Source organism: Amphiura filiformis, chromosome 2, assembly GCF_039555335.1.
Source record: "Amphiura filiformis chromosome 2, Afil_fr2py, whole genome shotgun sequence".
Lineage (NCBI taxonomy): Eukaryota > Metazoa > Echinodermata > Ophiuroidea > Amphilepidida > Amphiuridae > Amphiura > Amphiura filiformis.
In genome coordinates, this window is record NC_092629.1 from 43,688,406 (window position 1) to 43,712,190 (window position 23,785).

The 23,785-nt window shown below is 37.3% G+C and overlaps 1 protein-coding gene across 1 annotated transcript; it reads right to left on the reverse strand.

Moving 5' to 3' along the window:
* Positions 1-2,071: 2,071 nt before the first annotated feature.
* LOC140146251 (uncharacterized) lies at positions 2,072-6,450 on the reverse strand. Its single transcript, XM_072168032.1, has 2 exons — positions 6,397-6,450; positions 2,072-4,743 (listed from the first exon to the last, which is right to left on the reverse strand). Exon 2 carries the CDS (start codon positions 4,737-4,739, stop codon positions 2,736-2,738), a length of 2,004 nt encoding a protein of 667 aa, XP_072024133.1. The 5' UTR covers positions 4,740-4,743; positions 6,397-6,450; the 3' UTR covers positions 2,072-2,735.
* Between the last annotated feature and the right edge of the window lie 17,335 nt (positions 6,451-23,785).

The window sequence follows — 23,785 nt, forward strand, 5'->3', positions numbered from 1 at the left end:
AGCCCTTATTTATTTTTTGCTTTTGTGCTTGGGGCCCACGGACTTCGTCCACCCTGTCCCACCGCTTGCTACGCCCCTGCACAGTGGTTGAGCAGTCGATTTTCTTCCAAACGTTTTTGCAGATCCGCTTTTTTCAAGCTGTAGTATCCACACAGACCAGCGTTTTTGGCAATGGAATGCAGCTCCTTAACTGTAGGCATCTCTTTATTATCAGATATACCAGTCTTCATAAAAAAAAAATCAATTTCCACCGATTCAGAATTTGTAGGCATCTCTTTTGGTTGACATCTCTTTATTTTTGTGATGTCAACTGGCTCTTTATTTTGTTTGTAGATATCTTTATTTTGAGCGTGTGCGTCATGTTGCAATGAATGCGCAAAATCTCTATCGATTTTTGTCACAAGTTTATGTGGATGAAATACACATAAAATCTCTATGATTTTATGTCATTTTCAAAATGAGCTCGAGCTCTCATTATATACCACCTACTCCACACACTAACAGGTATGTATCATAATAATTATGGCAAGAGGCACACTGGGAAATGCAAAGGGGGGGGGGGGTAGAATCCATCAGTGTGAAGTAATTCTCATTTGGAGGGGAAATCAAAAAAGGGTTACATTTTCATCCAGAAATTTTTTATTTTCCAAAGGAGCAGTGTAAATGTGTGAATCCTTTGTAGTTTTGGGATACCTGCATTTCAGGAAGTCTTTTCACAGTATATACATTGGTATTTAAGGGTTCTCTTTAGTGTGAATCCATTCATGTACAGTCTTGAACTGATTCTGAGAAACTCAGAAATTTACACTGGTATGGTTTCTCTTTTGCGTGAATCCTTTCATGTCTATTCTTGTGACCTGCCTGTGAGAAAGTCTTTTCACAATATTTACATTGGTATGGTGTCTCTTTGATGTGAATCCTTTCATGTAGGGATGACCAATGAACCATCAACTTGATTAGAACACTCCCATAGACATGCAGGGAGCTCAACTGTGCACTGCTTGCACAGACATTTCTAAATTGAGCTCATTCTTTTATTTTTCATAATTTTTCTGTAAAAATTGGAGATGTTAATGCCAATTATGTTTTGTAACTATCCTGCAAATTACAGCATCATAACTTATTTGGTTTTTCTGTAAGTGTGAGTCAAAATTGGTCAATCGCCACAGTGCGCTTAATTGCCAGTGGCCCAGTGCAGCACTGCTCAGAATGGCACAAAATATTCAGATGAAAAGATCAGGTGAACACCTTGACCTACTGAGCTGTAATTTGGCAGAGTTGTTGTTATTACCTCTATCATACCCTCTGTAAAAAGGAAAAAAACGGACAAGTAGATCTCGAGTTAAAAATTAAATCACCAGCTTCCCTTTGGAATTTCCAAACACCTTTCGAATCATGTTAAATAGACACCTTTCTGAACATAAATGTGAAGTTTCATGCTCATTTGTTGTATTATTCACCTGATCTCAACCCTAAACATTTTCTTATATTTCATGATTTATACCATCTGCACTGACTTGCTGCTATACACGCACAGGAGCTGTACTTTTAAAATACGCGCCTAATCAATAATGAGTCTTTCACTCCATTGTTAAAGTACTGTGCTCTCTGTAGCATATGGAGTGACCAGGCCCTGGATGTGATGGTTTTGTAGCACATGACAGTATTCATTCAAGCCTATCAAGGTCTGTTATTAGCCACTTGCTGAATGGCTGGGCATTATCAGCTATCAAAGAGATACCTTATGCTGCTGCCAATCACAATAGAGGTTAAACATTTTGTTAAAACCCCAGAAGTGATATCAGGATAAAGCTGTGCATGTTGGTACTTGATTGTTTGGATTCCTATGTTGAAAATCCCTTGTAGTACATTAGTATTTTTCTTATGTGTAGTGTATATTGTTGTAGAAAAAAAGTTCACCTGGACTTTTGATTTTGTGCCACTTTGGCCATTATGGATGATTTTTGGCAAATGTTTTCTAAAAGCATGATTTCAGTGCCTCGGTTTGAAGAAATACTTAATGCTATTGACTAGTAAAGTGCCATTTCATAAGAAACCCTTTGATACTTTCACAATATGCTTGTTTCATGTTTGCATATATATTAAAATAAAGAAATAAAAAAGGTAAATATATGCTTATACCAATTTTGCTCACATTGCTATATTTAGACTTTGTCAATTTATTTCGTTCCAATGACCGGTCAGAATGGGAAACTTTGAAAATTCATAATTCGAAAAGTTTTTGACCGATTTTGACCATTTAACCACCAAAATACTTCTGTTGATGAGTTCTTTCCAGAAAACAATCTTTTGTAGCAAAAGGGGCAACATGAAATTATGATGGTCATCCCTATTTCATGTATAGTCTTGTGACTTGAAGTTGAGAAACTCTTTTCACAATATTTACATTGGTATGGTTTCTCTTTAGTGTGAATCCTTTCATGTGCAATCTGGCTACTTGCACGTGAGAAACTCTTTTCACAATATTTACACTGGTATGGCTTCTCTTTGGTGTGAGTCCTTTCATGTCTATTCTTGTGACATGCCTGTTAGAAAGTCTTTTCACAATATTTACATTGATATGGCTTCTCTTTTGTATGGATCCTTTCATGCGTAGTCTTGCCTCCAGCCTGTAAGGAATTCTTTTCACAATATTTACATTTGTATAGTTTCTTTGGTATGGATCCTTTCACGTTTAGTCTTACTACTTGTTTGTAAGAAACTCTTTTCACAATTTAGTGACATTGGTATGGTCTCTCTTTGGAGTGAATCCTTTCATGCGTAGTCTTGTGACTTGAAGTTGAGAAACTCTGTTCACAATATTTACATTGGTATGGTTTCTCTTTAGTGTGAATCCTTTCATGTGTAATCTGGCTACTTGCACGTGAGAAACTCTTTTCACAATATTTACACTGGTATGGCTTCTCTTTGGTATGGATCCTTTCATGTACAGTCTTGTCTCCGGCCCGTGAGAAACTCTTTTCACAATAGTTACATTGGTATGGTTTCTCTTTGGTGTGAATCCTTTCATGTACAGTCTTTTGACTTGAAGTTGAGAAACTCTTTTCGCAATATTTACATTGGTAGGGCTTCTCTTTGGTGTGAATCCTTTCATGTACAATCTGGATATTTGCACGTGAGAAACTCTTTTCACAATAGTTACATTGGTATGGTTTCTCTTTGGTGTGAACCCGTTCATGTACAGTCTTTTGACTTGAAGTTGAGAAACTCTTTTCACAATATTTACATTGGTATGGTTTCTCTTTAGTGTGAATCCTTTCATGTGTAATCTGGCTACTTGAACGTGAGAAACTCTTTTCACAATATTTACACTGGTATAGCTTCTCTTTGGTATGGATCCTCTCATGTATAGTCTTGTCTCCGGCCTGAGAGAAACTCTTTTCACAATAGTTACATTGGTATGGTTTCTCTTTGGTGTGAATCCTTTCATGCACAGTCTTGTGAACTGCCTGTGTGAAACTCTTTTCACAATATTTACATTGGTATGGTTTCTCTTTAGTGTGAATCCTTTCATGTGTAATCTGGCTACTTGAACGTGAGAAACTCTTTTCACAATATTTACACTGGTATAGCTTCTCTTTGGTATGGATCCTCTCATGTATAGTCTTGTCTCCGGCCTGTAAGAAACTCTTCTCACAATATTTACATTGGTATGGTTTCTCTTTGGTGTGAATCCTTTCATGTGAAGTCTTGCGACTTGCATGCGAGAAACTCTTTTCACAGTATTTACATTGGTATGGTCTCTCTTTGGTGTGACTCCTTTCATGTACAGTCTTGTGACTTGAAGTTGAGAAACTCTTTTCACAATATTTACATTGGTATGGCTTCTCTTTGGTGTGACTCCTTTCATGTACAGTCTTGTTACTTGAAGTTGAGAAACTCTTTTCACAATATTTACATTGGTATGGTTTCTCTTTGGTGTGACTCCTTTCATGTACAGTCCTTTGACTTGAAGTTGAGAAACTCTTTTCACAATATTTACATTGGTATGGCTTCTCTTTGGTGTGAATCCTTTCATGTACAGTCTTGTCTCCGGCCTGTAAGAAACTCTTCTCACAATATTTACATTGGTATGGCTTCTCTTTGGTATGGATCCTTTCAAGTTCAGTCTTGACTCCGGACTGTGAGAAACTCTTTTCACAATAGTTACATTGGTATGGCTTTTCTTTGGTGTGACTCCTTTCATGTACAGTCTTGTGACTTGAAGTTGAGAAACTCTTTTCACAATATTTACATTGGTATGGCTTCTCTTTGGTGTGACTCCTTTCATGTACAGTCTTGTTACTTGAAGTTGAGAAACTCTTTTCACAATATTTACATTGGTATGGTTTCTCTTTGGTGTGACTCCTTTCATGTACAGTCCTTTGACTTGAAGTTGAGAAACTCTTTTCACAATATTTACATTGGTATGGCTTCTCTTTGGTGTGAATCCTTTCATGTATAATCTGTGTACATGGGTAGGAGAAACTCCTGTTGCAATATTTACATTGGTATGGTTTCACTGTACAAATCCTTTTATGTATAGTCTGTGCTCTGTACCAGTACCTGTTTAATTTTGCTCTATGTCTTATCACATGTTTCACATAATATGTCAAATTACTGTAAAATCGTCTGCAGTAGATACATCTGTATGGTTGAAAACTGTTTGCATAATTTGACTCAAGCTGTACTTGATATGTCCTGCCACGTAAATGCTGAAATTGGAGTCTATTCTTCATAGCTCTGAAAAGAGAAAGAAAAGATATTATTATTAATCAGCAAAAAGAATTGTTTTAGAAGTAATTGCATGGATATGAGGCCACAAAAAAGAGATTTGTCTCATGTCCCCGCACACATTTGATTTATACTGCACGTATGCTGGAGCAAAATGGCAGAAGCTGAGACTAGTTCAGGTATACTAGTCTCAGGGCAGAAGTTGATTTTATTTTGTATTTTATTTTACATTTTAAAGAATTTTGGCCGAAAATCAGCTGTTCCGTTATTGTAAAGTTTGACATAATAGATTAGAGAGGGTGTTTTCTTTGTACCGGCGTCGCCATTTTATAACTGTGGTGCTGCCAATGAAAAGAAGGGATTTTCAACAACAAAAATGGAGAAGGGCATTTTAATTGGCATGTTTCAGAAATAAGAGGGTGTTTAATTTACACTGGGCGCCGCCATCTTGTGCGGTTTGCGATTTCTTCAAAACCGCACAGACAATTATTTTATAAGTGCAGTGCTGCTAATGAAAAGAAGGGATTTGAATTTTTTCTAAATTTGAGAGGGCGTTTTCTTTGTGCGATTTTGTTGGGTAGAAAAGTAATAAGAATAGAGAGTGCGTGTAGAAACTGTGCGGTGCTCCCGATGAAAAGAAGGGATTTTTAAATTTGTGGTGCTACTACTGTAAAAGAGGGATCTACGTCATTGTAAAGTGACATCATTGTAAAGTGACATAATAGATTTGAGAGGGCGTTTTTCTTTGTACTGGGCGCTGCCATGTTGTGTGATTTTGTTAGGTAGAAAACCGCACAGGAATCACTGTGGCACCACATGTGTACACTCATGTCCGACTAAGGCTACTGACAATAGCCTGGTAATTGACCTCTCTGTGTGTGAGTGAGCATGTATACACCATTGATGAGGTCAATGGTCATATGCTTTTAGACTGCTTGCACAAGTTAGTGCAGCTATAGTCTGAATAATCAGACCCAGAACAAAATATTAATTTCTGATATGATCCTGTTCTGGGTCTGAACTGTTTCCATATGAAATCTTGATGGCAAATTGGACAATAGAAGCACATGGTTCTATGTGACAGCTTTTTAATCCCTATTCATGTTACGTGCATCACGCTATTATGGACCATCCTTCTGATACTTGAGTGTTTGGACAAGCGGAACGGTCTTTTGTCTACCTCTCTGTTTGTAAACAAACCAGGAGGTCGAAATCATCCTCCTCGCCGAATACAAAAAAGTCAGCGTAATAGTACGGCATTAGTGCAGCTAGCCTACGCTGCACTATAGTATAGTTCGGCAAATATAAAATCATAATATTTTTGTCAGTTTTTGAGTTCAAGACGCAATGGTTCTTTCTCAAGACGCGGTTAACGAATATCATATCCATTGAACACGTATATTCAAGTGAAAGGAACAAAATCTGGCTTCTTTAGACTAAATCAATTAGGGGAGATATTCATCATTTTCTACCCCGGACCCGGTATCCAAAGATTTATCGTCTGAATATCAAATCGTACATAGCACATTCACGTGTATCGATCCCGGGTATTCATTTCAGTGTCTCTGCTGTATAATGTAATTATTAACCGGGCGATGTCGGTGTGCGTTGTAACGTACGATAGTTATGATCATATTAAATTCATGAATTTAATAAGCTTACCTGCTTGGCCAATAGCTCGTTCACGTAGCGGTTTCGTTGTCCCACTGGCCTACTAGCTCCTACTTCACGTATAAACGTAGATTGCCTGGCGATCGGAGTGTTATCGTCAGAGCACCTCGGACAAGTAACTTGGCCAACTGATGATTGCCGGGAGTAGGCCTACATGTACTACCGTAAACTATAAAGTACAGTGTGGCGGCAGTGTCAGATTGGATCTGATTGGATGCGGCTTTTGAATTAAATATGCACCTACACAAGACAAGTGCAACTACATAGTACTGAGTGAAGCACGATTGCGCACAATTTTAATTGGGTTACGAGCTCTCTGTGCAGTGAAGTTGAAATTAAGGGTGCACGCCACCAAATGATCAGCTGATCACCCATTCCAACCAACTCTCTGCAACAAGAGGTCATAAACATAGCTGATGATGATCCCAGCAAACATTATACAATCGGCCCGATACTGGCTCTATAAAAGCTGCTATAATGGACCAAGAATGGCAGCCTGTATTGGTTCGGTACGGTCGTGCACACGGGCATTCGACTGGCCCAATAGATATTGCCAACACTGGACCAAAATGGGTTGAAATGGGCCCAGTACAGGTCCAATTTGTACAATACTGTACTGGGCCAATATAATATTGCCAATATATTCCCATTATGAAACCGTATTTTATTTTATTTTTTTGGTCCACGTCTAGCTGTGTAGTGTTCTTCTATTCCTCTTTTACCCGGTTCAGGCATTATTGGTCAGTTTCACCTGTTCAACCAGATATTTCCTTTGAAAAGGAAACTTACTTGCACTCAGCACAATTGAATTGGTATTACCTGATGTGCAAAGTATTAAAGTTCGATAACAAACTAAGCTCACAAAACTGAGCCATTGATAAATAAAATATATATTCTATGGTGTCATTAGAAAACAATAATATTATGCCTTGCTCACGTAGATTCTTTACAAGGCAGTAAATGAAATATTCGGAACAAGCGTAAACTCGCTGCCTCTTCTTTATAATAATAATAATAACACGCGGCCCTTCAAAATGAAGATGATAATGATCAAATATTGTATTTTGATAGTAAAAAATGTCAGGGTTTCAAAACCACGCCCACATTAATGCAACATTAGGCCAATACAGGGCCGGTACTCGGGGCCTACAAGCCCGGCCAACAAGTTTCTGCCGCAACTGGGCCAGTATGTACATCCCGGCTGGATGCCATATTCAGGTAGTCTTCATTTGGCCCAATAACGGACCAAGTACGGCACAGCTTATCCTGGTAAGAAAACGGCGGCCAAACATTAACCAGTATCGGATTTGTACTGGCGTTATACCGTCAGCCGTGTCCGGTATTGCCAGAAGTAGACCGGTTTAAGCCATTACTGGGCCAATATTACAATGTTTGCTGGGATATGACTGTTTTTTTTGTTTCTTTGTTTGTTTAAACGGTCGCTCCGTGTGAAGACACGCTTGGGTCCTGATGGGACCAGGCTCAAACCCCTCAAACATAATGCTCAAGCAAGCCTATATAAGCTTATATAAGCATGCTGGCCGGGGAAGAGAAGTGAGAAACAGATTTGAAGACAGAGAACAAGGAAAAGAAGGCCACTCCCATATGCGTAGATCGGGGGGGGGTAAAGCCCCAATATCCCCCATTTTGACATCTATATGTGGGTTGCTGACCAAATTAACCTCATATTTGGCCAAATTGTTTTTCGCGCTTCACGCGAATGATCCCATTTGGCACCATATAACAGTTTAGCTTCAAAATGACAAATTTTTCACGCGCTTCGCGCGCATTTGTACCATTAACTTATTATGTCGACAAGAGGTGTCGGAATTCACTATACTTCAAGAAAATCCCCCCCCCCCCCAAAAAAGAAATCTACGCCATGGCCACGCGATCCCAACAATCAAGTTAACACTTTTACTGTCAGCCTTTGGGTCAAGAGAAAGGAAGACATTAGTGCTTAATCCAAATCTTGGACTAGGACAAATGGGTATGTTCCACACTCGTCGTGCTCAGTGCAAATGAAAGGCTAAAAACATTTTTAATCTAGGCCTTCATAGCATATGGAACATGGATAACTCCTAGGCCGACCAAAAATATTTTTATGTGGGGGTGTCTCTGAGAAAGCCTCAGAAAATTTAGGTCCGATGTAATTGATTCCATGCCAGGGGTAGAGCACAAGAGGAACCTGTCAAGAATCATACATCGAAGAGATTGAATATTCTCCCAAGACCGGGTATCTTGAACACAGAATTCCAAGCACAACTTCGTCCGAGGTCTCCAAACACATTGATATTGAGTCACTGGACCATCACGTTGAAGGCTGGACAAAGACTGAAATTTTTGAATAGGGAGCCTCGATAGTTTGAGGAGTTACGGAGGCCAACCATATAAGGGTCAAGCAACCATCTCTGAATAAAGACGGAGGGCGCTACAAGTTACCAGAGAGTTGATATTCTTGAGAGGGCACTCTATTCACGTGGTTTCTTTTCCAACGCTAAAAGATCACGAATTTTGGTGGTTTGCAAATGAAAAGTGTCCGCACTATCGATTGATTACGTAACTGTTATGAATAATTTATTAGGTTTTTCAATGCAATCGCCTCGACCCATTAATACATATTATCTGTATTATCAAAGTACTTGGAATAGCAATCCGGTGAGTTCACTGAACTACGCCCTAATACTGATGGAGTTTTAATGGCGTTTAATGGCGCTTATCCTCTCCATACACAGATGAACAAATACAATAGATGAAGGTCAACACGTATGACCTCCTATGTGACATGTTATTTGTGATGAACAAAAACCTGAATATCATAAAGATCAGTATTCGTTTGTGCATATGAACTGCACATTTACGTTGCTAGATATTACTCATTATATATAATGACAAATATTGGTATTATGACAATACCTTATATACATTGTATATAAAACGACTAATAGATCCTACTATCATGGCGTCAGGTCAATGTTCATCATACCCCGTATGTTTCTTAAAATTCATTCATATTTGAGACAAATTGCTGTGCCAATTTTATTGGTGCACAAGTAGATTCATTTTTTTTTAATTTTCATTTCCTTTTAATGAAAGAATTAAGGTTTTCCACTGCACGGGGCCACAAGGGTGATACTAATTTTAATGCTATATTTTCAAAACGAATACGTGCTCCTGGTTGGCTCTATAGCGATTTCACAGAAAAGGTATTTCTAGTGCAATGCAGCGTCGGACTCTAGCTGAGAGCGTAGCCTAAGTCATTCCGGACTCCAAAAGGGCGCTCCATACACAAATGAACAAACACAAAGGAGGGTAGTCTCCTCCGTGACCAGCTTGATTTCGATGGAGCGGAACCAAATTGGCTGCGGAGGAGACGGGTCATTTTTCCATGCAAATTTTTCAGTGTCAGCCGCCTGAAGTTACCAAAGCTCTATGACCCGATCATTTACGTCACACCTTAAAGTGAAACAGAAAAACATCAAGTTCTGAAATAGTCATGGCTTTCAGTTAAATTTTCTGTACAGATTTGCTGATAGTGACAAAGTTTTTTTTGCAAAATATGACTATCGACCCATGTTTAGATCGTCTATTCTTAAAATGATAATAAAGGGATCCTGTACAAAGTATTGGGAGTGTCATTTGATGTAATGAGGTGATGTATCATGTTGCAAAGGATTCTGGGAAGAGTAAGATGTCTTCTCTGGGTGATGGGTGCTTCTGATTCCTTGGAATATTTGGTTGGCTGTTCGTGTGATCATTATTGTTGACTACGATGTGGCACAACAATATACAATGGTCTGTTGAATTCAAGTCCCAATAGGATTATTTGTAAGTTCTTTTTCGGCACTGGCTTGATCTGTTGATGCCTATAGCAGAATGAGCCTATTCGAATTCTACCTGGGTCTGTACCCTGCAATACTTCTTCATCATGTTTTAATAAACTCATTTTGTGGTTGTGCCCGTATAGAATGCAGAAATTGTCAAATGTCTATAGGGCAGCTATTGCAGATAGGGCCTTTTGGCACTAACTCCTCGGTATCAATGGGTAGCCTGAATCCCTCTCACTCCTAAATATCAAACATGGCGTATAAATATGGCGGCTGCTCGTTCCAGGAAGTACAGCACAGTGCAACGGCCGTGCGTAGTATTCGAGACGGAGGATTTAGTCTAGGCAATGGCCCGAAAGATTTTGATTGACACCGTTTCATTATAACAAATATGGTGTTATTGTTAGGACGAGAAAAGTAATATTAACACTTTACTGGAATAAACGGCTCCGATGCAGAACCAATATCATTAAATAAGCATTCGTGACCCTATATTCAATTGTGTACACGTTGTATTGAAAATGATTGCAAATCAACTATTTTCTTTTTAAAGCTATATACCTGACTGGTTGTTGTTATTATACAGACATTTTGTGAGCAAAAATAGTAATACGTGGAATTACATGAAACCTTTGTCAAATGTAAATGGTTCCTTTATTTAAATTCATCATAAGATGTCTTATTTCCCTCAATCAGATACACCTACACTATAATGAAAGACAGAGATAAAAAGATTTTATCGCGTCTGACATGTCTGTGATTGGTTAATACAACTTTATAGCGCGTAAAAGGAAGGCCGAATTATTTGGTGCCGATCGGAGAAAAGGAATAGCAGAAAATGACTATTTTTACGGTTTCCGGTGTATCAAATTTTATTGTGGTTCTGAGACCACCTACAAAAATTTGGAAAAGGTACGTGTCCAGATTTGTAGGTGAAGTTCCAATGTATAATCATTCTGAGTTTAAAGCAGCTACCACGTACAAAACCACAGTTATTAAGCGGAGGTAGAATTTATTGAATGACCCTCGTATAATGGCGTGAAAAACACAATCAATTATTGAGACAGAATGAGAGCGAACCTATATAGAAATGAGCAAACTAATGGCAATTGACATGTGGTCTGCAACCTGAAAGCATAAGAGAAATCGTGACGAAGTCATTAAAGACGTTTTCAGGAAGCTATCGCGTCGGCTGTTAATGTTGCGGATAATAGCTCACTACAGTTTCATTGGTCAGATCGTATACGGCGAAGTCATATCAAGCTACATTATTCCTATAATATTGTTGCCAGTATTTGCTATGAAAGACATTTTAAAATTTGGTGCTTGTTTGATGGCGTGACTTTGACTGGAAATCAAGTGTTGAGATCTTTACAAAGGCTTCAAATTCTGAGCATTGGAATTGCTGAATTACTATAAAGCCAGGTACAAATATACTCTTTCAACTTCGAATTTTTCAGCTATAACGGTTAAATTTCGCATAATTTTATTTGGATTATATTGAATCAGTTTCTATAGATTTTGAATGGAAAACATTCAGCAGAAAAAGAGCGACTATCTCGATACACTTTAAGCTTTACGTCAAGTGGATAAAGGTTTGGTCAGTCTTTCTGTAAAAGCCAAAGCTGGGAAGGAACGTCGATATGGAGAATTCGACAACCATAAAATCGTTAAAAGAATAAGAAAGTTTGCTTTTAGGTGCTATACATTTATGCAAACAGGAATATTACTTAAGACTCGCTTCTTGGAAGGGATAAAATAATAACAGTTTCTTGTCACTTTCAGTAGTTTTGATTTACGATGATAAAGAGTTTCGCATCGTCGGTCAAAAGCACATGCCGGTAAAATCTCGAAAAACAGTTTATAACTTTCTTGTTTTAATATTCATTGCCAGAATGGAAATTCAAGAGACCCTAATTGTCGATAATGCAAGTTTACCACACAATTTGACGGGCTCTTCGGCATGTGTTGGTAATCATAGCCGAGTATATTCTTTGTATCATGCTACAGATGACGAATTACTGTTTTCATCCGGACAGGTTCTCACTTTGACAATCATTTCACCAATTATATTAGTGTTCGGCATCTTGGCCAATTCTGCTTTTCTTTTCGTTGTATTAAAAAATCGTGAGATGCGAACGATTACAAACATCTATCTCTCACACCTAGCAATTGCTGACATATGCGTACTGATGTTATATGGGGTGACAATTGTACGGAATAATTACGACTTACACGCCCATGGTGTGTTATTCTTACATGTTAGCCCTTATCAAACTCTTCTGGAATGCGTATCGAAGTTACCCACTTTGATATGTTTTAACGTTGCATCTTCATGGCTTGTTACTCTCGTCACCTTCGAGCGCTTTCTAGCCATATGTTTTCCTGTGAAACACCGACTTATGAATAGCGTCAAATCAAGTAATATACTAGTATTTGTAGCATGGCTATTCAGTGGTATTTTGGCGGCCATCTTGATTCCTAGTTCATCACTAATTAAGCAGGCATGTATCATTTGGCCACCACGTGAAAGATACGAAGGCAACCCTGTCATACTGAAGTTTTGCAGTCCGCTGTATCCATTATTTCATAGTCTTCGCGTGCTCATACCATTTTTCATATTTTGTGTCATTTTGACGGTGAATTGTATCTTTTGCTGTATGATAATTCGCTCGTTATATTCCCGTGCCAGAGCTGCAAATCAAGGAGGACGTGCGAGAAAAAGACCTGATCACGTGACAAACAGAATTACCATAATGTTATTACTTAATTGTTTAGTGTACTTTTTGTGCCTTGGTCCATTTCAAATATTAGTTATTCTTAGCCTCATTGGAATCAACATTCAAGCAGGTAATTTCACAATATACTTGATATTCTTTTGTTTGGCTACTACAAATTCCTCGATAAATCCGCTCCTATATGGAGCGTCCAACCCGCAATATCGTCAAGCATTTCGTAACGTATTTTTAAAATTGTGTAAAACGGCAGCAGTCAATCCACAAGACTGATGACACTGAAATGAAAAAGAATTTGTTAGACCTTGCCATGATTTGAGTAAAATAGTAAATCAAACCTACTCTCTCAATAAAATAGTGAATATTCACTTTATTATGGATTGCCTACATGATCACTCCACTAGGGATAATTCGAGAGTACATTCTATTCCTTGTTCACTTTTCAATTCAGAGTGAATTCTTTTCCTTCCATGTTAAATATCACTCTTCGAGAAAGAATTGCACTCTTTCCGAAGTTAGATTTAGTAATTCTTACTCTTGTTATTTCACAATAGAGATATTACGTTTGCAATCTTTCTTTATTTTGTCACTCGTTCAATCTTTTTTCGCTTCTTAACATTTAGGAGAGGATAGCAAACGTGAATGGTACAACTTTATCATTCATCTTAAGGGATCTGGAATGAATGAGCGTTTTGAGCGTTTCGACAGTATTTTTTTGTGGGACATGAGAGCACATCAGACATATCGAATTGCATTCTGAATACGAATAATGTCTTTCTGATATCAAATAATTATAATTTTTTGAAATTCACGATTTAATACAAATTTTATGACAAATTATTAAAATATGATATTTTTCACATTTTTGATATATAAACAGTCCTCGAAGTAAATTTGATAAATCTAATGATATATTCTTAAAGTGCTATTTTTTCGTTTCTATATCAAATTATCAATCTTTTTATGTTTTTTGTGGTAATTTTATTCTATAAACTGTGCATTTGTGTGCAAATTGAGGGCGCTATTTACATATATTATATTTGAAATTTGAATTAGCAAAATAATAAGATTTATTCCTTACATTTCATAATGAAAAGTTTTTGAAAAAATTCCTTGCCATTTGTAAGTCTTTCTTTTGATGTTTTAATACCATTATAATAAGTGTGTACCATTGTAAAGATGCAAACAGCAAACAAGATAACAATGATGGCGCTATTTATCTTAAAAGATAAATAGCGCCATCATTGTTCAACTTTTCTTAAAAATGACTCAGTTTTACATGCCATCAAACAACCGTGATATATCGGTCCATGATCGATGGGTACGACATTTTATAACATACAACCAATTAGGCCGCATGAAATAAAAAACAAACAAAAAACAAACAACAACACCTGGGCATAAGAATGATAAGATCAACAGGCGTAAATTTTGAATCATGCATTGTTAACCCATTTTGTTCACTTGCCCAAGGTAATTTTCCATATTGTATAGCTTGTTTTGGCATATTTCAACATTTTTTGTTGTTGATGGATTCTGCTTCCAAATGAGAACCGATTTGAAAAAGAACTTTACTTGCTCTTGGTCAAGACTGGGTAATTAGAGATACTAGTAAAAACGGTCAGATTCCATATATGGGTCAAAATTAAATATTTGCTCAGTGGCGTTAAACATCTTCAAAGGAAGAAAGGTGGAATCTTAAGGTTATTATTTTTTTGCAATAATCGTAAATGCTATCAAAACAAGCTAAAATGGCGTGAGGCTCATTGTACCACTACTACGTGAGCGAACCTATTTATATTATAGAAATGGGCAACTAATGGAAATTGACGTATACAGCCTGTCTCAAAAATAATTGTGCAAGTGAAAAGCGCCCTCGTAGGCAATTAGAAAATACCGCTGTGACATCATGATTACATCAACCTTAAGGGCACTGTCTTAGGTCTCAAATACCGTTTGTTCTGTTCAATTTGCTTTTTTAAATCTCGAGATATGTTTAGTTAACAACGAAAGGGTAAAATCACATTTGTGCCACTTTTACTAGGGAATAGGGCTGTACATGTAAATCAATGATAGCTGGTGTTGATGCGTCTAATGCACCCCCCCCTTCGGGGCTCGTGCATTAGATGCATCAACATCAGCGCGTGTGCATTATTTTGTCTAATTTCATTATTTTGTCAAATTTCATGAACTTGTCTAAGTTCATTAACCTATATAAGTATGCAATATTTGTTTGTCTTTTAACATGTCTTGAGTGACCATGGTGACAAAGAGAATAGTGTGCTAAAATCATTGACATGCACATGTATTTAATTTTACAGCAGAATGTGAAATATTTATTTATCTTTTAATTTGTCGTAAGTTTAAAAAGAGAATCATTATACCTGCACAGTAAAAACAGTAAAAATAATTTTGTATTGTTGTGTAATTGATGCATTATTTTGATTTCACGAAGGAACTCTTGATAAACTTGATGCTATCATTGATTTACATGTACAGCCGTCTTCCCTAGTAAAAGTGGCACAATTGTGATTTTACCATTTCGTTGTTAAGTAAGCATATCTCGAGATTAACACTACATATCTCAGAAAACAGTACAATATAACAAAATCTAGGAAAAGAGGGGTCAGCATTTTTTACTCATATTTTGAAGTTGCATTAGGTTCCCTAAAGTATTCATGAAAATGGTGATGAAAAATTCTCATATCCCCCCTGAGCAAGATACCAGACCCCCCTAAAACCGCCCTAAAATTGGCTTCTGCTAACCCTGACAAATTTGAAAATATTGAATTTTGCTACCCATAGGCTTAGGAACCGGGGGGTGGGGGCTTAGCCCCCTCAATAATTTTGGTGCGGGACAATGGGTGTTTGTGATATATGGAAAGGTTTCAAAACGATTCTCTAATATAAACCATCATGCGCACAGTTTCCACCTCGATACACCTGAGCACATATTTTCCATACAGTCTTTGTCGTGGGCCTCTTCATCGCTCTTTAATTGGTTTTTGTCGAAACCTCAAGTGTTCGCTTCATCCAATCAGATTTTTGCTGAACCATGAAATGGTATCAGCCTATAGGAGTGAATGTTACTTACTAGCTTACTTACTAGCTTACTTACTAACTGACTAACCATTTGGTCTGAAATGGACATATCTCTAATTGCCACGAAGGTATGATCCCATGAGGGGTGTCATATGAAAGAGAAAAACATAAAGAATATAATAAAAATATTTCCAAACGTCGAAGGTCATCCAGGGGTCACGGGGGTCAAAAAAGGTCTTACTAACTTAGCTTACTTACTAGCTTACTTACTAACTGACTAACCATTTGGTCTGAAATGGACATATCTCTAATTGCCACGAAGGTATGATCCCATGAGGGGTGTCATATGAAAGAGAAAACATAAAGAATATAATAAAAATATTTCCAAACGTCGAAGGTCATCCAGGGGTCACGGGGGTCAAAGGTCTTACTAACTGACTAACCATTTGGTCTGAAATGGACATATCTCTAAATGCCACGAAGGTATGACCCCATGAGTGGTGTCATATGAAAGAGGAAAACATAAAGAATATAATAAAAATATTTCCAAACGTCGAAGGTCATCCAGGGGTCACGGGGGTCAAAAAAGGTCATTTTAACCGAAAATGGTCCGATTGAGCTTAAATTTAAATGCAATGATCCTTAAGACATTCTAAACATCTAAAAAATATTTTAAAATTCATTTAAGGTCATTAAAGGGTCATAAAGGGGTCAAAGGTCAAGTTTTTCAAAATGCTCCAATTGAGCTGAAATTTATATGCAATGATCCTTATGATATTCTAAACATTTTAAAAACATTTTAAGATTCATTAAAGTTCATTAAGGGGTCATAAAGGGGTCAAAGTTCAAGTTTTCCAAAAATCCTCCGATTGAGCTGAAATTGAAACGCAATGATCCTTGTGACATTCTCAACATGTTGAAAATATTTTAAAATTCATTGAAGGTCATTAAGGGGCAATAAAGGGGTCAAAGGTCAAGTTTTCAAAATGCTTCAATTCAGCTGAAATTTAAATGCAATGATCCTTATGACATTCTTAACATGTTTTAAATATTTTAAAATTCATTTAAGGTCATTAAGGGGTCATACAGAGGTCAAAAGTCAAGTTTTCAAAATGCCAGCTTCTCACGATCAAAGTATATTAAAACGGCAAATAATGAAACAGTCTTATTAAAATTAATACTATCCTGCACAGTATTGCTGCTTGATCAGATCGTCACAGTCATCCGCCTAACTTACCTCATGCCCTTGCAAAGGGCACAGTTACTCTAGTTTATTTTATATTCTTTACTTTTCCTCTTTCATTAACACCACTCGGGCGTTCATACCTTCGTAGCATTTCGAGATTATGTCCATTACAGACTCAGGGTGACAGTGGTATAGGCCTACCACAATATACTGCCGAAGCCACATGGTTCAGCTATGGTGCGGTTATCGCTCTAGTTTTTTCGTTGCCTCATATTATAGATGTTCAGTTGTATACATGTAGAACAGCTTCCAACTTCATCAATTTTATCAATCAGTTTGGGTAAATTAAAAAATTTAAGTCTAAGTTTTTGTATTTGAGCTGAACAATATTGCATTTTGTTTTGTATCATGTTTGGATAAAAAACTAGAGCGATAACCGCACCATAGCTGAACCATGTGGCTTCGGCAGTATATTGTGGTAGGCCTATACCACTGTCACACGGAGTCTGTAATGGACATAATCTCGAAATGCTACATAGGTATGACCGCCCGAGTGGTGTTAATGAAAGAGGATAAGTAAAGAATATAAAATAAACTAGAGCAACTGTGCCCTTTGCAAGGGTACGAGGTATGTTAGGCGGATGACTGTGACGATCTGATCAAGCAGCAATACTGTGCAGGATAGTATTAATTTTAATAAGACTGTTTTATTAATTGCCGTTTTAATATACATTGATCGTGAGAAGCTGGCATTTTGAAAACTTGACTTTTGACCACTGTATGACCCCCTTAATGACCTTAAATGAATTTTAAAATATTTAAAACATGTTAAGAATGTCATAAGGATCATTGCATTTAAATTTCAGCTCACTTGAAGCATTTTGAAAACTTGACCTTTGACCCCTTTATTGCCCCTTAATGACCTTAAATGAATTTCATGTAATATTTTCAACATGTTTAGAATGTCATAAGGATCATTGCATTTAAATTTCAGCTCAATTGGGGCATTTTGAGAACCTTGACCTTTGACCCCTTAATGACCTTAAATAAATTTTTTAATGTTTTAAACAAGTTTAGAATGTCACAAGGATCATTGCATTTAAATTTAAGCTCAATCGGAGCATTTTCAGTTAAAATGACCTTTTTTGACCCCTGTGACCCCTGGATGACCTCCAACGTTTGGAAATATTTTTATTATATTCTTTATGTTTTTCTCTTTCATATGACACCACTCATAGGGTCATACCTTTGTGGCATTTAGAGATATGTCCATTTCAGACCAAATGGTTAGTTAGTAAGCTAGTAAGTTAGTAACATTCACTCTTGTAGGCTGATACCATTTCATGGTTCAGCAAAAATTATAAAACTAGAGCGATAACCGCACCATAGCTGAACCATGTGGCTGCGGCAGTATATTGTGGTAGGCCATTACCTACAATTGAAGCATTTTGAAAACTTGACCTTTGACCCCTTTATTGCCCCTTAATGACCTTAAATGAATTTTAAAATATTTACAACATGTTTAGAATGTCATAAGAATCATTGCGTTTAAATTTCAGCTCAATCGGAGCATTTTGAAAAACTTGACATTTGACCCCTTTATGACCCCTTAATGACCTTAAATGAATTTTAAAATATTTTAAAAATGTTAAGCATGTCATAAGGATCATTGCATATAAATTTCAGCTCAATTGGAGCATTTTGAAAAACTTGACCTTTGACCCCTTTATTACCCCCTGAATGACCTTGAATGAATTTTAAAATATTTGCAACATTTTTAGAATGTCATAAGGATCATTGCGTTTAAATTTCAGCTCAATTGGAGCATTTTGAACAACTTGACCTTTGACCCCTTTAGGACCCCTTAATGACCTTAAATGAATTTTAAAATGTTTTAAACATGTTTAGAATGTCATAAGGATCATTGCATTTAAATTTAAGCTTCGGAGCATTATAAGTTAAAATGCCCTTTTTTGACCCATGTGACCCCTGGATGACCTCTGACGTTTGGAAATATTTTAATTATATTCTTTATGTTTTTCTCTTTCATATGACACCACTCGTGGGGTCATACCTTCATGGCATTTAGATATATGTCCATTTCAGACCAAATGGTTAGTTAGGGACCTAGTAACTTAGTAACCTAGTAACCTAGTAACATACACAGTTATAGGCTGATACCATTTCATGGTTCAGCAAAAAAGCGCAGTGATTTATAGTGCGCTACGTACAGGCACAATGCCTAGACGTTGATCCACAAGCCTCAGCACACTTTACAGCTCAGCTCATTGATAACTACATTTCTGTATTTTTGCTGAACCATGAAATGGTATCAGCCTATATGAGTGAATGTTACTAGCTTACTTACTTACTAGCTTACTAGCTTACTTACTTACTAGCTTACTTACTTACTAGGTTACTAACTGACTAACCATTTGGTCTGAAATGGACATATCTCTAAATGCCACGAAGGTATGACCCCATGAGTGGTGTCATATGAAAGAGGAAAACATAAAGAATATAATAAAAATATTTCCAAACGTCACAGGTCATCCTGGGGTCACAGGGGTCAAAAAAGGTCATTTTAACCGAAAATGCTCCGATTGAGCTCAAATTTAAATGCAATGATCCTTATGACATTCTAAGCATGTTTAAAACATTTAAACATTTATTTCAGGTCATTAAGGGGTCATAAAGGGGTCAAAGGTCAAGGTTTTCAAAATGCTCCAATTGAGCTGAAATTTAAATGCAATGATCCTTATGACATTGTGAACATTTAAAAAATATTTTAAAATTCATTTAAGGTCATTAAGGGGTCATAAAGGGGTCAAAGGTCAAGTTTCTCAAAATGCTCCAATCGAGCTGAAATTTATATGCAAATGATCCTTATGACATTCTAAACATTTTAAAAACATTTTAAGATTCATTTAAGGTCATTAAGGGGTCATAAAGGGGTCAAAGGTCAAGTTTTCCAAAATGCTCCGATTGAGCTGAAATTTAAATGCAATGATCCTTATGACATTCTAAACATGTTTATAATATTTTAAAATTCATTTCAGGTCATTAAGGGCAATAAAGGGGTCAAATGTCAAGTTTTCAAAATGCTTCAATTGAGCTGAAATTTAAATGCAATGATGACAGTGGTATAGGCCTACCACAATATACTGCCGAAGCCACATGGTTCAGCTATGGTGCGGTTATCGCTCTTGTTTTTTACATCAAACGAAAGCTAACACTCTTCCCCTAAAACACTTTTCGTCACTAGGTCAACAGATAACGCAATTCAATGTTATAGCAAGGCGAATGTGGAAAATTTGTTGAAAACTACCTATCCAGGCACATTTTTTGACCAAAATGTAGGTTTTAAAAGTCAAAACCTCAAGTGTTCCTTACAATATTTGTCAAATTTTATGTCATTAAATGAAAAAGCACACTTATATTGTCCATATACTAGCGTCACTAGAATGAGCAATGGCCAATTCTCTTTAAATTTCAAATCTTGTGCAAAAAAGTTACTATTTTCGCCTGTTTTGTCATACACTTGTAAATTCAATGAACTATGACTTTGCCAAAGACCGCTTACAAATTGATATTTTGCTAAGTTTTCTGACTCGGGCATCCCCCAGGTTGCCCACCAAAAATATTTCAAATTACAGCCCCCAATAAATCTTCCTAAGCCAATGCTACCGTAATAAAAATTCAAAGTACCAAACTTTTGACTGGTTTCAAATCCCTAAGAATATTCAAGAGAATTGGTTTGGTAATATTTGTGTTGCTCTTCTTGAAGCTGTTAAAGTTCCAAGATATATTTATTCCATTCTTAGGGAAACCTCTTCAACAGAATATACTGAGTCTAAATGGATTGAATTTCTTGATGTTGTTGACGAGGTAGATTGGAATTTGGTTCATTACGTCACTCAATACATCTCTACATTTTGAGTTTGTTACAAACTATCTCTATTGCAATGAGGACATTTGATAATTAGGTATGATGTCATGGCTCAATAGAGCATTCAGCCAATAAGAATAAACCCTGTGTATGTATCATGCAGACACTCACTGATCGATTCACTTGACTGGTCAAGTGGCTATTGTAAAGCATTGTATTGTTAACTGATTTTGGCTCGATATTTCGATCAACTTGCAGATCGGTCAAAATTTATGAATATTGGATGGGTATCCGGTACGGTACGAGGAGTTTATATAGGAAGGATAGGAAATAGATTATGTAACGCTTATTGTTCCTTTGTGCCAATTGCAGTTCACCGACACGCTATTCATCGAGAGGTACCTTTTGTTCGAGACAAAGGGCTTCCGCCATTAAATCGGTAACTGACCTGACCAGCGTATTAACGCTATAATAGGCAGGCTACTGTCAATAAGTGATGAAACGAAAGTCATGTAAAAGCGCCTATACGAACGAGAGGTACCTTTTGTACTAGTCCATCCCAAGGGTGTGCGTGAGTTGTCGCATGCACACAAAACAGAGGTTCACCTACAATACAAACCTATTGCAGCGCCCAAATTGGTTTGGGCGCTCATTTGATTATACTCAGTGAACATGCTTTGCTCTACCATTTCGCTACGGACAGTTCAGCAGCATAGGCAAAGTGTGCGCTCTGTGTGGCGGATATAAGAATCTACACAAGTAAGTTGTCTACATTGTTTGCCAATAGGTCTACATATAAGGATTTGAAGTAATTATGATATCACTCCTACTGTAGTATTTTTAAGGACATTAGCCGCGGTCCACATCGTGTTTTATATTGTATAGGCCTACCATAGTATTTTACATGAGCATCGCGTATATAGGAGTCTACCCTGGACCTCAAATGTGATATATTTGCTGATAACTCGAGAAGCATATAGCCATACTATTTCTGAATCAATCAATAAAGCAAAGCAAATCATACTTGTAGGCCTATAATACTATATTAAATATAATTGCGGACCAACCGATACAGCTACAGCTCGATACGCCCAATGTATGAATAAAAGCATCTAACAATAAAGTCGCCCAATTGAACAGTTGTAGGTGTCGATCGCACGACTTCATTAATATTGATTGGCAACATTTTCCAATATGTCAGCGCTCAAATCGGACACAATAGAACAATAGACTCTTCAGTGCGTTGGTACGCGTACGGTAGGTAAAATGTTGTTAATGATACCGACATTAAGCTCGAAAATAGGAGATGGTCGACTGAAATAGTAGAACCAGGTTTTTTTTTTATGAATGAACATCGTATAGCTGAATAACAAAATAATCCACACATCCAGGGTTTGTGCCAGCGCACTGAATGGTCTATTGTTCTATTGTGTCCGATTTGAGCGCTGACATATTGGAAAATGTTGCCAATCAATATTCATGAGAGTGTACATTCAACGTCCAATTTTCGAAATTGGGTGATTTGTGCTTGGCAGGTGTAAAATACACCTGACTGGGCGTTTTAAATACGTAACGCATAAAGGCATTGGCATCATCGAATGGATGCCTATAGTGCTGTTAGTGTTAGGCCTATGTGTGTGTGTGTGTGGGGGGGGGGGGGCTGTGTTTAGTTTCTATAATAATTATTATAAGGCCTACATTTATTTGTCATTCCTTTCTTTTCCTTTCTCTGTACTTATTCTTTCCTTGCTAAAGTATCTCTCCTCTTCTTATCTCCCTTCCCTTCTCCATCCCCTCATACTTTTTGTCCCTCTTTCTCTCTTCCTCCAGCCCCCCTCTCATTCTTCATGTCCCCTCCTCCACCTCTTCCTCCCTCATCCCCTCCCAAGACCTCTCACAAAAGAGCTGAATAGCTTGTCAGATTTCAAATCGGCACAAGTGTACAATGCGTTACATAATCTATTGCCTCTCCATTCTTAATAGCTCCATGGTTTGTGCAACCTCGGAATAGGATCGATGAAAAGTCTATGGTCATTAGTGTGTGACCTCAGTGTAGTAAACGGAGCATTCGATCAAGTAAAGTGTGATATATATATAAACAGAAAATGGCTAGGTACGGTGGTACATGGTAAAAAGTTCAGTTTTTCTATAAAATGTTGTATGGTTGTTGAGGAGGCATTACAGATTTTTGAAATCCACGTTTTTTTGCACAACTTTGCTTGTGGAGCTCTGATGAGTTGACAAAAACATATGCTATGTACAATTTCCCTATACTAAAAATACCATGCATGAGTGGTCTATTATAAAGTTGACTGCGTCTATGGAGTTTGTCCTCTGATAGTTTATCAGCACTGAGCGATCTAGCGATCGATTCCTAGCCAATCAGATAGGACTCCTTTTTTTGGGTTCGGTGAAATACCAACTCGCCCGTCGCTCACCAACGGAGTATTAAGTTGCAGGGAAAAATCTTTATATTACAGGGTGTCGACACTGTGCTCTATTCAAACTTTAACATGTTTAGGGGGCCGGCATTTTCTTCGGAAGGGGGGTCACAAATATGTCGGTGACCGAAAAATTTTTACGACCCCCTATCACGCGGGTCGAAAATTTTATGACCCCCCTTCCAACTACACAGACTCAAGAAAAATTATTCATTGTCGAACTATATGCTGAGCCCTTTCTTCACTTAAAAGTGAGGAAA

Coding starts and splice junctions, on each gene's coding strand:
- LOC140146251 (XM_072168032.1), bottom strand. CDS start 4,739: ATGAAGAATAGACTCCAATTTCAGCATTTACGTGGCAGGACATATCAA.